Genomic DNA, 15037 nt, shown 5'->3' on the forward strand with positions numbered 1-15037 from the left:
TACCTAATCTTCTTTCTGCATAAAACATTAATATATGTTTAATTTAAAATGCACCTTTTCCGATTTTCCCTTGTGTTAAGAAAGGTAGAAAGCAAATGTGGGACGGAGACTGCTCTCTGGCAGCTAAGAGTTTTCAATAACTTTTTGCTGCCATCTAAGAAATATCTGGATTTTTACAGTCCAGATCTGATAACCGTAACAAAGCAACCTAGAGGAGCGTTGGTACAGATAGTAGAAAAGTTGCCAACAAACATCTTCACATCTGATTTACTAGCCCTCAGTTTTAGTTAGGAAGGAAGTTACACCTTACTCTGGCAGGTCGTGGGAAATCTCCAAATGTATGAGAATTGTAATTTAACTGATTTAATTACTTCTGTGGTGGTGTAAGCAAAACCTTGAGCCGGATGTGAGCTACATTCCTCCATTATACTCTTCATGTATGGATTATTCTTGAGATTATAAAACTATACAACAATTTACATTTCTGCATCTACATGTACTGTTGTGTGCATCACTTATTCGGTTTAAATAGTTCCTTCTACTTTCTCTTTATGGCTTGCACTGGTTTTCCTGCAGAACTGCATTTTCCCTCTAGTGCTGGCCCAACCATTTCAATCAGACTGAGAGAAGCTACTGGTTTTCCTCTGGCTTTGGTAGGTTGGAGGGGGGGGGGTGTCAAAGCTAGGATGAAATTGTTATCTCCCCTCTGAAAAAGTTGAAAACAGAGCCTTGGTGGTCCTCAGTTATTGACTTCCCTTTTTGGCGATTGTTCAGAGTTACAATGGTTCTGAAAAAGTAACTTAATGACTTGAACATATGACCATCACAATATCCCTTTAATCATGCAATCAGTATTTGGGTGTTTCACAACTAATGTGATTTACAATCATTGCAGCATCCCCACAGTCATATGATCACCATTTGCAAGCTTCATAGCGGGTTACCAACAAGTGAATGGAGAAACTGCCAGTACAATTACAGTCTGGCCATGTGCTGTCCCACTTAATGACTCTGGTTGTTAAGAGAGGACTACATGTACTGTGATCTTTTAGTGTACTACATTGTGCTTCATATTATTGCTTCCTGTTTACATATTTATTAAATTCATATAGCTGCCCATCCCAAAGTGACTCTGGGTGGCTTTCAACATTAAAAATCCACAGTATAAAATCCATAACCCCTCCCCCCATCAAGCATAATCAAACCAGTCACTTGATTGGCTCCATATCAATATGGGGTCCCCAGGATCCCCCAGAACCACATCTTCAGGGTGTTCCAGGAATGCCAATCTTATCCTCAGGGGAGTGGCATTCCATTGACAACCCCCCTCCATCATAGACAAGGCCTTTGTTTTTAGTCCCAGTAGATGGATAGGTAGCCCTTGACATACAACTTTTCATTTAGTGACCAAAGCTACAATGGATATGGATGGAATACATTTTATTATTTCCATTTTATCTCAGATCTATTTCTATCTCAGTTTGTTGTGGCTGTTAATAGGTGAGCTATTGCTGGAGGTTTTCAAGAAATGATTAGACAGCCATTAGTCGGGGATGGAATAAGGACTCTTGCCTCAGGCAGGGGGTTAGACTAGAAGGCCTCCAAGGTCCCTTTCAGCTCTATGATTCTGTGATACTACTTCATTTTGATTAGTGACAAAATCAAACAACGACATAGTGCTTATAATAGGATTGCCTTCAAAGTATTCCATAGCTTGGCCAGGAGAGCTCTAAAGAGCAGTGCTAGTTACATCTTTATGAAATTAAGATCTGTGAGAGATTCGTGTGGCATCTTCAGCAGCGGTAAAAAGACTTGAGAGGCAGGAAGAGGCCTTTTTTATGACAGCCATCTAACTACGGAATAAAGTGGTTTCATTGGACTCCCTGTTTCTTGAATTTTCATTAAGTGGCTAAGACAGTTCCTTTCCAAGTGTTATTTGGCTTGCTGGGATGAAGTGTTTTTTTTTTTTTTAAAAAACTGATTTGTTTTTGCAGATGGTAACTATGTTATTCCGCTAAAGCAAAAACAACATAAGAGTTTTGTAACACTTCCAACAAGTGTTTAGTCTCAGAGGTTTAGTCTTTCAAACTTTCAGAGTCGTGCTGGAGCCCATCCTCAGAGAACTTCTCTCGACAAAATGTGACATATTCTATATACGTTAAATGGATAGAAATTGTCCAAAAATTACTTAATAGTTATATTTAGTGATCTGAATTTGTATTTTCCCAGTCCTGTACTGATACTTTACCCATTCTACAAACACCTTTTGTTTCTTTTCATTATAAAACTAAGGAAAATTGAGTGGAACTCAGGAAGATTGATGCTTATATATATATATATATATATATTCCATCTTTATTATTTAACTGACCTCAGTAAGATTTGGGGGAATGACCCATTTGTTTTTCTCTGGCCCTGAGGGAATAATGGGTCTCATTCTCCTGCTGAGCTTCCAGGAGAGTGCGGGAATTATGTCATACCACAGAAGTGGCTTCATGGTGAGAAGTGAGACCATTTTTTCCAACATCTACTCTGGAAAGTTGTGCAGAAAAGGCTAAAATGATCAAGAAGTATGCAAGATGCTTCACGCTGGAAATGTTTTGTCAAACCATATCTGGTTTTCATTCTCATAGTGCTAATTTTCCCACCTCTTCAGCTTAGTGACTGATTTGTGTCTGCACCATACACATATCAAAAGTCCTTCGATTTAGTTGTATATAAAGCTTCAATCATGATCAGCTTTAATAATTGCATTGCTTTTTTTATACTCTGCCATTCAATATAAGTGGGAATTGGTAAATGATCTTCAATCATTAAGCCCCCATAGAACTGCTATAAAATGCTGGCAATTCAAATATCACATTCAACTATATTTAGTGCTAACTCAGCTTAGAACATAAATGTTCAGTTATAAAGACCAACCATGGTTTAAATAAAGTTATTTGTTTTCAGAGACTTAAAATGGGAAGTATTTAGAAAGATGAATTTTATCAACAGGAACTTCAGTCACTGATGAAAATTATTACCTAGCTTTGGGTCTTTGGGCCATAAACAATATTAGAGAAGAAGTTTACAGCTTCTGGAGGCAGATTGTTCCACTGATTAATTGTTCTAACTATCAGGAAATTGATACTATACTATGCCCCACTTGAGATTGACTCTTTTTCATTTTCCTCTCCCTATGCTTGTAAGATTGGCATCACCAAAACTAGAAGTAGCTTTAGAATAAGACATACTAGATGACTGAATGTTTTTATATAGCACATTTTGACAATGAGATTGTCAAAGCAGTATGATAATGTAGGAGTGGATAACTTCCAAGCTCACCACAAGACCAAGGGGAAACAATGCATGACAAAATGAGAGAATGGATAAGAGAGGTTGTGTCTTGTGTGTGTGTGTGTGTGTGTGTGTGTGTGTGTGTGTGTGTGTGTGTGTGAGAGAGAGAGAGAGAGAGAGAGAGAGAGAGAGAATTTTTACATCCTTTACATTTCACATTACTCTTGCAATGAAAATCAAACATCATAAACATTTAGCACAAGCTTATTATCAACTCCCAATTCTGCAAGTTGAAGTCCACATAACTTAAAGTTCACAAGGCTGAGATACACTAATTGAATCAGTTTACTGTGGACTGAATAATCCAATGTTGGGAGGTGGGAAGAATTCCTAATCACTGTATAGTTAAGCTGGCCTTAACTAGGTTTGTGTGGAGCCCCTGGATCTTGCAAGATGTTGTGATAAACAAAACATTGCTTGTGTTTTTATCTTTGCACGCCATACAATACTAGCCCTTGCAGGTTTGCCATTGTTATAAACATTGTCAAATGTGGATTATGCAGGTTAGAAGTACATTCCATTGTGATTTTTTCCCATTTTATGCAGAAGTTTCCTTGATCTGAAAATTATTTGAAAGTTTCCTCCAGGGTAAAAAAAAATCTTGAGAAGGAGTGACCTGAACCATGCATAATTCTATTGGCAGACCTTTTGTTAGAGTAGATGAAAGAACCTTAGCAATAGAAGGGAATGTTTTAGCACTGAGACTGTTTACTTCTGAATGAAGTATGTAAAGTTTCTGAGTTATGTATGATGTTTTTTTCTTGTCTTCAGGGCTTCTGCAAATGTTGAAAATTTAACTTTTGAACTTTCCAATTGCATATTTGGAAAGGAGCATATAGGTCAGGGGTGTCTAACTGCGGGCCCGCGGGCTGGATGCGTCATGCCGCAACCGCACCCACCCCATTGCCGGCAATGGAAAAAAAGTTGTGATACATCGTTTGACACCCCTGATATAGGTTAATCAAGTACAACTCCCTACTAGATATACACCTCCAAAGTATCCCAGACAGTTGTCTCTCTGCCTCAATTTGAATATATCCAGTGAAGTGGATATGTTTACTTCTTATAGTACTTGGTTCTGCTTCCAAATTGCTTACCTAACATTCAACCTGAATCTGCCCTCTTCAGGTTTCCATCATGTTTAAGGTACTGAACAATTCAGATGAAGTGTGCCTTTTATGTGTGTGGTTTTTTTTTTAAAAAATGTATCCTTCCTTTATACAGTACAACTCAAGATAGTATACATAATGGTTCCACCTTCTATTTTCCCAACAACCACCAGCCTGTGAGGTGGGGTTGGGCTGAAAGCGAGTGACTGGCCCAAAGTCACTCTGTTGGCTTTCATGTCTAAAGGAAGGACTGGAACTTGCAATTTACTGACTTCTAACCCGCCACCATTTCCAGTTGCTGCATTAAACCAGCTTTTTAATCTTGTCTGCACAGGACTTGAAAACTGCTCTTATGTTTTCCCTCAGTTGTCTTTCTGGAGGGTAAACATACCAAGTTGCACTTGATAACTTTTTGTTTCTTGTCCCTCAGCATTGTTGTCCCTCTGTTTTGCAGCTGTTCTACTTTCTCCAGTCTAAACCTTTTAATAAATGTGCCCAGAATTGGACATAATTTGATCGAGGAGGAGCATGTGGACCTGGCTTGCATCACGGAGACCTGGTTGGGCCAGGCATCAACTTCCCTCCGTCCAGTGCGCTCCCACAGAGAGGGCCTCCTCAGGGTGCCTCCGATCAGAGAATGTCGATTGGTGGCCCCCAGGGGGAGGGCGTTCTCTGTGGGCGCGCCAGACCTGTGGAACCGCTTGCCGGTTGAGCTCTGGATGGCCCCCGACCTTCGCTCCTTCCGGCGCGATTTAAAAACTTATTTATTTGAACAATCTGGCCTGGTTTGATGGGTTTAGGGTTGGATCTAATTTTAACATAGTTTTAAGCATTGTATTATATTGGGCATGATTATTTAATTCTTTTAACTTCTTTTAACTTTTGTATTTATATTTTGATATTTATTGCCCTGTACACCGCCCTGAGTCCTTCGAGAGAAGGGCGGTATAAAAATTCAATAAATAATAATAATAATAATAATAACCAAGGTGGAGTCTGAACCATGCAGAACAGAGTGGAACTATTCTCCTGATTTAGAAACTGCATTTCTACTGCTGCAGCCTAAAATTGCATTGGCCTTTTTAGTAAGCCTATTGAGCAGGGGTCTTCAAACTTGGTGTCTTGATGACTTGTGGACTTCAACTCCCAGAATTCCTCAGCCAGCGTGCCTGGCTGAGGAATTCTGGGCGCTGAAGTCCACAAGTCCTAAAAGGGCCAAGTTTGAAGACCCCTGCTATTGAGTATCTTCTTTAGAAGATGAAGGATAGTTCCATCCATTCCACCCCCACCCCCCCACCCAAACTAGGAAAGTGAAAGATACATCCTTTAAAGATATCCAGGATGATAAAAGGTAATTTTATCATTATGAAAAAGAAACATTGGAAAGTGTTCCAAGACTTGGGAAAACCACCTTTACAGCTTCATTGTGTGAAAGAAGAGACATTCAGGACTGATGACAGGATTGTTGAAATAGGATACTTTTTGGCTCTGCTAGAATAGCGGATGGGGCTTTTTTTTTTAAGTGTAGTTTAATCCTGCAAAGTTTGAAGAAAAAGAAGATACATATTCACAGTATATCTTACTTCAAATAGCATCTGTACGGATGTGCTATTTGTTCGGTGCAATGATTATATTAAGCCTCGGTTTCTGTATCCTGAATATGAAAAAGGAGAATTCTGATCTGTTTCTCTCAAGCCTATTATGCCATTCGTTTACGGTAACTTTTCCAGCCTTTAATAATAAAGCTGCTGGCAAACTGCCTTTCTGTGCTGATTAGCTTGGCTTGGGTGGTTCCATCTCTTTCCCTTCACTACTAATTTATTCACCATCCCCCCCCCCACCCCCTAGTTTTGCCCTAAACCTCAAAAGTCTCCCTGGCACAATTTCACAGACTCTGCGGTAAGCCTTAGAGACGCAATGCCATGTTTGAAGACTGATACAGTTTTCCCTAGAGAATGCTTGCTGTCATACTATGAGAACAGAATTCCAACCTCCCAGTAATTGACCACAGAGAAAATAGAAAACCTGATGTCCAAAGTTGGGACATCTTTGCTAAGGTAAAGTGGTTTTCCCTAGTTTCACAATACTTGCTTCATTCATAGCACACGATGCACTCTTCCTTTCTTTGCCTGTTGCTTACTGTTCAGAACAGTGGTTTACATTCCTTTATGATGATGTTGCCTGCAATAAATCATGGGCTACTGACTTCCAGGTGTTCTTGGTCACCAGAGATGGAGCAAAAAAGGAACCTCTTCTAGCTAGATAGTAGGGCTTAAGGCTTCTTCCCTGTTCCACGGAGTATACCTGTTTAACCTATTCATTCTAGTCAAAGTAATAATTTTCCTGGTTTTGTCCTCTGAATCCGGGCGCATAAGCTGATCAGTATATCAGCGGGAGGCAGCAGCTCAGAGGCTTTGAGAACAACCTAAGAAATGGAGAAAGAGTCCAGTGAGACCTGCAGAGGTGGTAGAGCTGGGAAGAAGCGAGGGGCAGCGCTGGCTTTGAGCCCATCCATAATGTAGCAGAGCTGAAGTCCATTCAGAAACCCTCCCTCCTCCATAGACTAGGCATGCCGTGCCAACTGCTGGGGCTCTCTGGCAATGTGAAAGAACACCCTTCCCAAGAGGAAGGAATGCTGGGAGACAGCCTGGAAAGCAAGTTCTCACAGTCACAAGCAAACAATCCAAGGCCAAATCAACCTGTTATCCTGACAAGAAACAAACAGAAATGATTGATTTTTTGCTCCATTCCCACCAAAATGGCTTCTAGCTGTTACGTGGGACGAAAAGACACAAGAATGTGAAGCTTGATTTTTTAATTTAAAACAGGCTTGCATTTCAAATTCTTTCATAATGGCTTCATTCACTCTGCTGCAATCAATCTACTCATCAGAAGTCGCTTGTAGTTTGATGGAGCTGATTAGGGGTCAATCACTGTCAGAGACTAAAACGTGGAGACTAAAACATATGAAGAAGGGCTGCAGGATTTGGGTTTGTCTAGACTAGAGAAAAGAAGGACTAGGGGTGACATGATAGCAGTATGGATTAGGATTAGGATTTATTAAATTTATATGCCGCCCTTCTCCCTAAGGACTCAGGGTGGCTCACAACAATAAAAATTAAGAGACATAAAATACAAAAATTAAAAAAGAATTAAACAATGAATAAAAGAAATACGGGACAATTTACACAATAAAAACCAAATTAAAAACCATGGTCAGTCCAGGCCTACTTGTTAGAACAACCATGTCTTCAGGTCACGGCGGAAGGATCGAAGGTCAGGGGCCATCCGCAGCTCCGGAGGCAACTCATTCCAGAGGTTCAGCGTGCCCACAGAGAAGGCTCTCCCCCTGGGGGTCGTCAGCCGGCATTGCCTGGCCGACGGAACCCTGAGGAGGCCGACTCTGTGGGAGCGAGCCGGGCGATGGGAGGTTGACATTGGCAGCAGGTGGTCTCGCAAGTACCCTGGGCCTAAGCCATGTAGGGCTTCAAAGGTAATTACCCCTTTATTATTCCGGTATTTGAGAGGTTGTCACAAAGAGGAGGGGGGTGTCAATTTATTTTCCAAAGCACCAGGGGACAGGACAAAAAACAACGGGTGAAAACTAATCAAGGAGAGAAGCAACCTGGAATTAAGGAGAAAGTTCCTAACAGTGAGGACAATTAACCAGTGGAACAGCTTGCCTTCAGACGTTGTGGGTGCTTCATCACTGCAGATTTTTAAGAGACTGGACAATCACTTGTCTGAAATGGTGTAGGGTCTCCTGCTTGAGCAAGGGGTTGGACTAGAAGACCTCCAAGCTCTATTGTAATTGAAAGCAAGCAGAGGGCACAGGAAAAGGTAGTGAGATTGTTAGTTCCCAGAATCTTTCTCTCCCCATGACAGGTGAGACATTGTATGATTTGGGGGCACAAGAATGCTTCAGAAATTGAAGGGAATGAGGTACAGACTTATCCACAACCCAGTGGTTACTTTGGACACCCAGTGACATTATCTGAAGTTGTGAAAGACATCCAAGAAGTCCTAGCCCTTGCATTTCCAGGGTTTAGGGGAAAACAAATCTAGTCTTGTTCTTATGTGTACAAGGAACAAGTTACATGGACTTTTCTGCCAGCCCTTACTAGTTAGTAAAGGAGCAGCAACTTCCATCCGTTCTTTAGAAGCCAATATTCTTTTCTCAAATATGGTGTTTCCTGACACCTACAGTGTTACAATCACGTTAAAGATTGAACAATATACAGTATATCATTGAAAAATACACGTATTAATACACATTCAACAATCTGGAGAAGCTAAAAGACTACACGTAGTCTTTTAGCTTCTCCAGATTGTTGAATGTGTATTAATGCCATGGCACGTTCTAAAATGCCTATTAAGCATACATAAGGTCAGCAGTGTGTGAAACTTTCTAGCACTGCAGAATTCCCCCACCACACCCCAGGCTTAATGCTAAACCAAGTACAAGACTGGAGAAAAGGAGGTGGGGTCAGGGTAGATGATCTTTAAAGCCACAGCATCTGTATTTGATTAAACTTTTAAGATGGAATGTGCAGCTACGGAATAGCAAGTCTTTTGATGAGATAGTCATGTCTAGGACACTGCTTTAAAGGGACACCTCAAATTAACATCAGGAGTTTTTCCTCAGAATATTCATTTGCCTATGGAAGTCAGGATTTTTATCTGCCTACAAAGGAAAAATCAAGAGGAAATGATGTATCACTCCCCTCCCAGTTATGAGTCAGCAAGTGAAAATGGAATAGAATTAAAAGCAGACCTCAACTTTGAAACCACAAATTCTTTAGTAGATAGGAACAGGCAGTTTATGGACGCTGTTGTAGAGCAAATGCCAAACAGGGTTGTTTTAGGGTTTCCAAATGAAACGTGCTGATTAAAAATTCCAAGTGATATTATGAACAGGCATTAAAACTGTGGTGATTGAAAAGGTTTATGAACGCAAGGCTGTTCTTTGAGGCCTGCAGCCTTGCCAGAATAAAATTGATGTTATAGCCATCAGGGAGTTTCTACAAAACTAATCACCTCAAGTTAAGCAGAGACAGCTCCACCCACCCCACCTCACTATTGGGTGTTGAATTGCAGCTGTAATCTGAAATAAATTGATACAGAAATAAGTCCTACTCAACCACATATCATTTATTCAAGAACAAAAATGTTTAGAAATCATATGTATAGAATGCAAGTATGGGACACTCACACAGATATTCCAAGATGTCAATAAGGTTGAAGCTTTTAAAAGTTATTTTAAAAATGCATTCTTGATCATAGAAAAAACAAATCTTGGTAAAACTTTGTCCCTGCTGAAGGATTACCTGTTCTAAACATTCGTTCCTCTCTCTTTCATCAGTTTGAGTCTAGTACAGGGGTCTTCAAACTTGGTCCTTTTATAACTTGTGGACTTCAACTCCCAGAATTCCTCAGCCAGGCATGCTGGCTGAGGAATTCTGGAAGTTGAAGTCCACAAGTCATTAAAGAGCCAAATTTGAAGACCCCTGGTCTAGTATAACATCTAACAAAGGAAGGGCATTTCACAGGCTATTCTAGCACCCCCAAATCATGGCAAAAGAAGTAATGGCAAGGTAATTTGGGGCACAGTGCAATTTATTGTGTTCATTTTACATCAGCCTTTATTAATTGTCCACAAAATTGGAGAAGTGGTATATTCCTGCTGAATATACCACCTCATTACTCAAACCAACCTCTGTAACCTTTAGAGAACAAAATAATGAGAAAAATAATGCATTCCACTTATCAAAAAAAGGGGGGGAGGGGCAGTGTCTGTCTGACCCTGACCATATGCCAACTCCTATCAGTGAGAATGGCAAAGCTGAAAAGGGAATGCTTTCAGCTTGATTGTCTGTTCCTAACAGCAACAGTATTTTTGCATTTATTTATTTATTTATTTATTTATTTATTTATTAATTAATTATCTAAGAAGGAATCCAAACAGGTTGCTGGGTCAGATGAGAGATCGAGGGATGTGTGTATAAAAGGATACACCACAGTTATTCACAGCATTTAAAGAAAAAACTGAAAATTTGATATGAATAAGTATGGATGACTCTATGCATAGGAATGAAGTCTTTAGGGCAGAAAATGAGCAGAGATTATAAACCTGCATTTCTGAATCTGGTTAAATAAAAGTTGCTATAAAATCTCCCTTTATGACCTAGGGGAGTTACTTCAACTGAAAAGGTTTTCCATTCCCGGTTCTTGAAATCCAGTATTTATACGACTGTTCTTCAAAACCTCAGGTCTACCTGAATGTCAGGAAACACCCCTGCCTCTATCGAGTTAGTACAAAACTCCATGTCACAATATATTATTAGTCTTCAAAGATACACCAACATAGTTGCTTTTTCTGAAACATGATCTTTTTCCTCCAGGAAGTCTTCTTGAGGTTCTGCTACTCAGTATGTTAAATGACCAAGTAAGCATACATTTTAAATTGGAATATTTGTTGGAATAGATACCAGCATATGTGGTTCAGCACTGGTGCTGGAATGGAAGCTAAAAAAAAAGTCATTGTCATGTCATTTTTTTTCCTTTTTACACTATTTGAAACATTAGTTTTTAAAAAAAGGTAAAATACCTGCTGAGCCCACTGCATCCATCTTATGTGAAGACAAAAATTGAGTAGAGAGGCAACTAAATTCATTCTGTGGTTTTCACCAATGCTTAAAAATCATTTCCAACACATAGGAATTGCAAAATAGGGTTAGCTACTACTTTTTCAGGGGGGAAAAGGATATTTTTATTATAAAAACCATGTATGAGAAAGGGATGCACTTTGAAAAGAAATAAGAGGGGAAGTAAAATGTTCATCCTTCTATTTTAATGGCAAAATTCAACAAAACATTTAAACGGTCAAAGAGAAAGTCAGAAGCATAAGCTTCCAATGTAGTTACATTAAAAACAAAAAACAAAAAACCAAACCCAAACAGTCAAACCAGAAGTGTCCTACCAGTCTGAATCTAGGAAATGGGAATCAGGTATTGCACAGGGGGAAAAACACTCTCAAACACACTCCTTCCCCCTTGGAGTAGAACAAGTCAAGGTTTGAATTGCACAGCAACTCAGCTCAGGACCACACACATGCACAAACAAACATTTAGAGATGAGGAAACAGTGTGCTTTTGAACTACCTGTACAAAGTTTAAGAAGACATATAAAAGGGAGGAAGAGAAGCTAGCAGGCCTATAAGGGCTATAAAACAGCTTGTATATAGAGGAATGTTTACAATTTTAAAAATCCAGAGCATGAGTCCTCCTAGTTTAGAGCAAAGCGTGGGGCATTCTCTTCGGTTGACCTACAATAGCCATCGTCATGCAGGATGGGAAGTTGCCATTATTGGCACGGCAGTTGGTTGTACAAGGCCAAAGACCTAGCTGATCCAACCATTTAGGCTTCATACGGTGCAGCTGTGAGTCAGCACCACCCTCAGATGCCCAAATGTTTCGGCTGTTCGCTGGAGAGGAAAGAAGGGGCAATGTCAAAGAGATGACAGTGCTTCTGATTTAGAACAATTCACATCTTGCCTGGGACCTGTGCTCAGAGCGCAGTCTGCTCTGGGGTATTATCCTTTGCTTAGTGCCACATTTAAAGGACAGGGACCTAACCAGATGGAAAAACCAAGCTCCCAGAGTGGGTTCAAACGGACACTTGGCCATCTTTTCAAGTTTCAGGTGCTATCAGAGATATTTAGTATCTCAATCTTAAAAGCATTACAGAAAGCAGGCAAGCTCAGCCTTGGAGGATGACAAGCTTCCAGACAGATAGAGGATACTCTTACATATCTGGGTGGTATGTAACAAATTACTGACTCTAATCTCGTTGAGCATCCTAGAACTCAGAGAATCACACCCTTAAAGCCTACTCTTTCTAAATTCAAACTCTTGCATCTATGGAAATAATCCCTGGTAAGTTTTGCACGCAGATTTCACCAGCAGCTTGCTTCTCCTGCTCTTTAATATGCCCCTATTTATTTATTTTGTGCACAAAACTTTCTTCTATGGGTCCTTAAATTTGTGATCCAGTGTCCTCCACAGAAAGCTACCTATTTTCCAACAGTTTGAGGACAGAACCCATAGCCTCAGTGAGATTTAAGAATTCTTGCCCACACTGGAGAAATAAATTATTAAACAGCTTTGCTCCAGTTTCAGTCCACTCTTCTTGACCAATTAGAGCTCTCAAATTATTTACTCTGAACTGTTCAGGTAGAGCAGCATGAGTATATGTTTGTAAACTCAACCGCAGGACAGCTCGATTTCATAAAGTCCCTGCTCTATCGAGTCAGTTGGGTATCAATTCAATCTATACACAGGTTGACTATGTCTCACATTCTCTGAACATAAAGTGTTGGGAGGTTTTGGACTGCTTTGTTTTAGAAAGCCCCCCCAAAATGGATGATGGGAGACCTGGGCAAACAACACATCTTAGGATGATAATTAGGATCTGCCTACAATCGAGCCCATAGGACTTGCACATAGTTAAGTCTCTGCACCAAATTATTATCAATTGATGTGAGTATCCTGTTCCTGTGCGTGAGTCTAGGAACTAACTGCAGGGGCCACTCTTATTTAGGCAAGGAATTAAGATGGCTGCACGGGAACTTTTCCCTTTATTACTACTACTGTCAGTACAAGTCCCTGGATCGAAGTGTGCCATTAGTGCTACTTGACAGGAATAGTTCCCTTTATATTGATGTATTTCCTAGTTACTCCTACCTCCTTAAAACGAAAAGGTGATTTCCATACTGATAACGCTTTATCCTTAAAAATGACAAGTACCAATGGCCTCTTTAGATGAGATCTTTCCCCCCTTTTCAGCAGACTTCAAACTTCCACACGTATTTTGAATAAGCTTACAACCGGCTATTTCCTAAATCAGTGAATGTAAAAAGCAGGAAAAAAGGTAATATATGAGAATAGAAAGAGTGGGGGGGGGGGAAAGAAACCTGGAGAGGAGGCACTTTGCTCAAAACACTTAGGGCGGCAGTCTCAAAACTCAGCTTGCAGCAGCTTCAATTGGAGGGGGTGGGATTTGACCTGGTGTTCCCTGTTTTTACAAGATATATAAACATCCTTTACAGCATGGGGCTTGCGATACAGGGTCAACACAGTAAAGGGAATAAAAGGGAAGAAGAGGGATATATTGTGCTGAGAGGATGCAAACCAAGCCCACTGCTTGCTTTGGATACTTGGATTGCTTGCCAATGTGACTGTCGCCCAGAGTTTACACAAGTAATTGAATTCAGTGCCTGAATAACGAGAAAGGACTACAGTGAATAAACGCGGGTCTTTTCTGCATGCCTTCTCAAAAATTGTGCTAGCAAATTTCCAGTATAGAATATACCAAGACCATGGGCACTGCTACCGCTGTAACTATTGAGAACACTCACTGCTGGGAAACAGCAGAATCGGTGGGATGAAGCTTCAGAAGATCTAAAAGGGTTGCAGATGCTGCCTTTAGGGAGATGACACAAGGTTGCATAAGGGTGGCGTGTGGGGGGGGCAGATATCTGAACTGGAGCTCCACCAATAGCTAGAAGGGAGTATTTTTCCTGCCTTGGGAGCAGCAACAATGAGGGTCAATAAAACTTGGAAGCAGATAGGAATGAAATATCGGGCAGCAGTATCCATCCATGGAATGTGGTGGTGGTGGGGGATGTGGCAGTCAGCATTGTTCAACACCCACTACATGAATAAATAACAGCACCGTGGCCAAGCCCAAACAAAAAGCTCTGGATCCTCTGTGTGATGGACCTTCAAGAAAAGGCTAGCCAGGTTCCCGTGCTGCTCGGTTTCTGTCCCCAGGAAAGGATGAAGGCATGCCGAGTGCTACACGGCCGTTTCCTGATCCTCCCGCTGGATCATCTGATAGTGTTGTCGATTTTCGAGGTAGGCAGCCAGGTCAGGATCATTTGCCTTCTCAGCTCTGTGCTTGGGCGTATCTCCCTGTGAGAAGATGAAACAAAAGTGGAGAGTGGAGCACAAAACTGTTTGATTGCCACAGAATTTCACTCTCCTCTTCGTTTTGAACTCCTCAACTCTCTTGTGATCCATTAGATGTTTGGCACATCTTAATGGTTGGCAGTCTGAAGGGTTAATAGTCTCACTTAGGATTTTAAAACAAATTAATTTGGGTATGAATGTGGAAAATATATTTGAAAAAAAATCATAGATTTGTAAATCATACTTACATAGCTATAGGCATTACATCACTTCTAAAAGTGTCCAAGAAATTTGTAATTTAATTATGATTTTGGGCTCCATGTCACTCCACAGGCAGAAATGTCAGATCATTTGGCTGCTGCTATGTCTTGCTTTCTCATAAACAAACAAGTAGATAAGTGCATGCACGTGCGTGCGCGCACACACACACACACACATATTATGTTTGTACATTGGGGCAAGTCTTTGGAGCAAGAGACAAATGAATGCATAAAATGCATATTTCTCTCCCTTTTTGTATTACAGATGCACATACACAATAACAAAAAAAATAATAATGCCTCTGTGGCCTGCCATATCAACTTTGAACTCTGTGACCTGTGCATATTATTTCCCATAAAT

The 15037-nt window shown here is 40.5% G+C and overlaps 1 protein-coding gene across 6 annotated transcripts in view; it reads right to left on the bottom strand.

The window, feature by feature from the left end:
- Positions 1-11276: 11276 nt before the first annotated feature.
- The window catches only part of DGKZ (diacylglycerol kinase zeta), a 125909-nt gene continuing 122148 nt past the window's right edge, over positions 11277-15037 (bottom strand). For all 6 annotated transcript variants that reach the window (XM_081315070.1, XM_081315069.1, XM_081315068.1 and 3 more), the window contains one exon: positions 11277-14419. In XM_081315070.1, the coding sequence (XP_081171196.1) occupies positions 14303-14419 (117 nt within the window). In that variant the 3' untranslated portion in view covers positions 11277-14302. The remainder of the gene's footprint in view (positions 14420-15037) is intronic.

The sequence above is a fragment of the Vipera berus genome, assembly GCF_964194415.1.
Source record: "Vipera berus genome assembly, chromosome: 1".
Taxonomy (NCBI): domain Eukaryota; kingdom Metazoa; phylum Chordata; class Lepidosauria; order Squamata; family Viperidae; genus Vipera; species Vipera berus.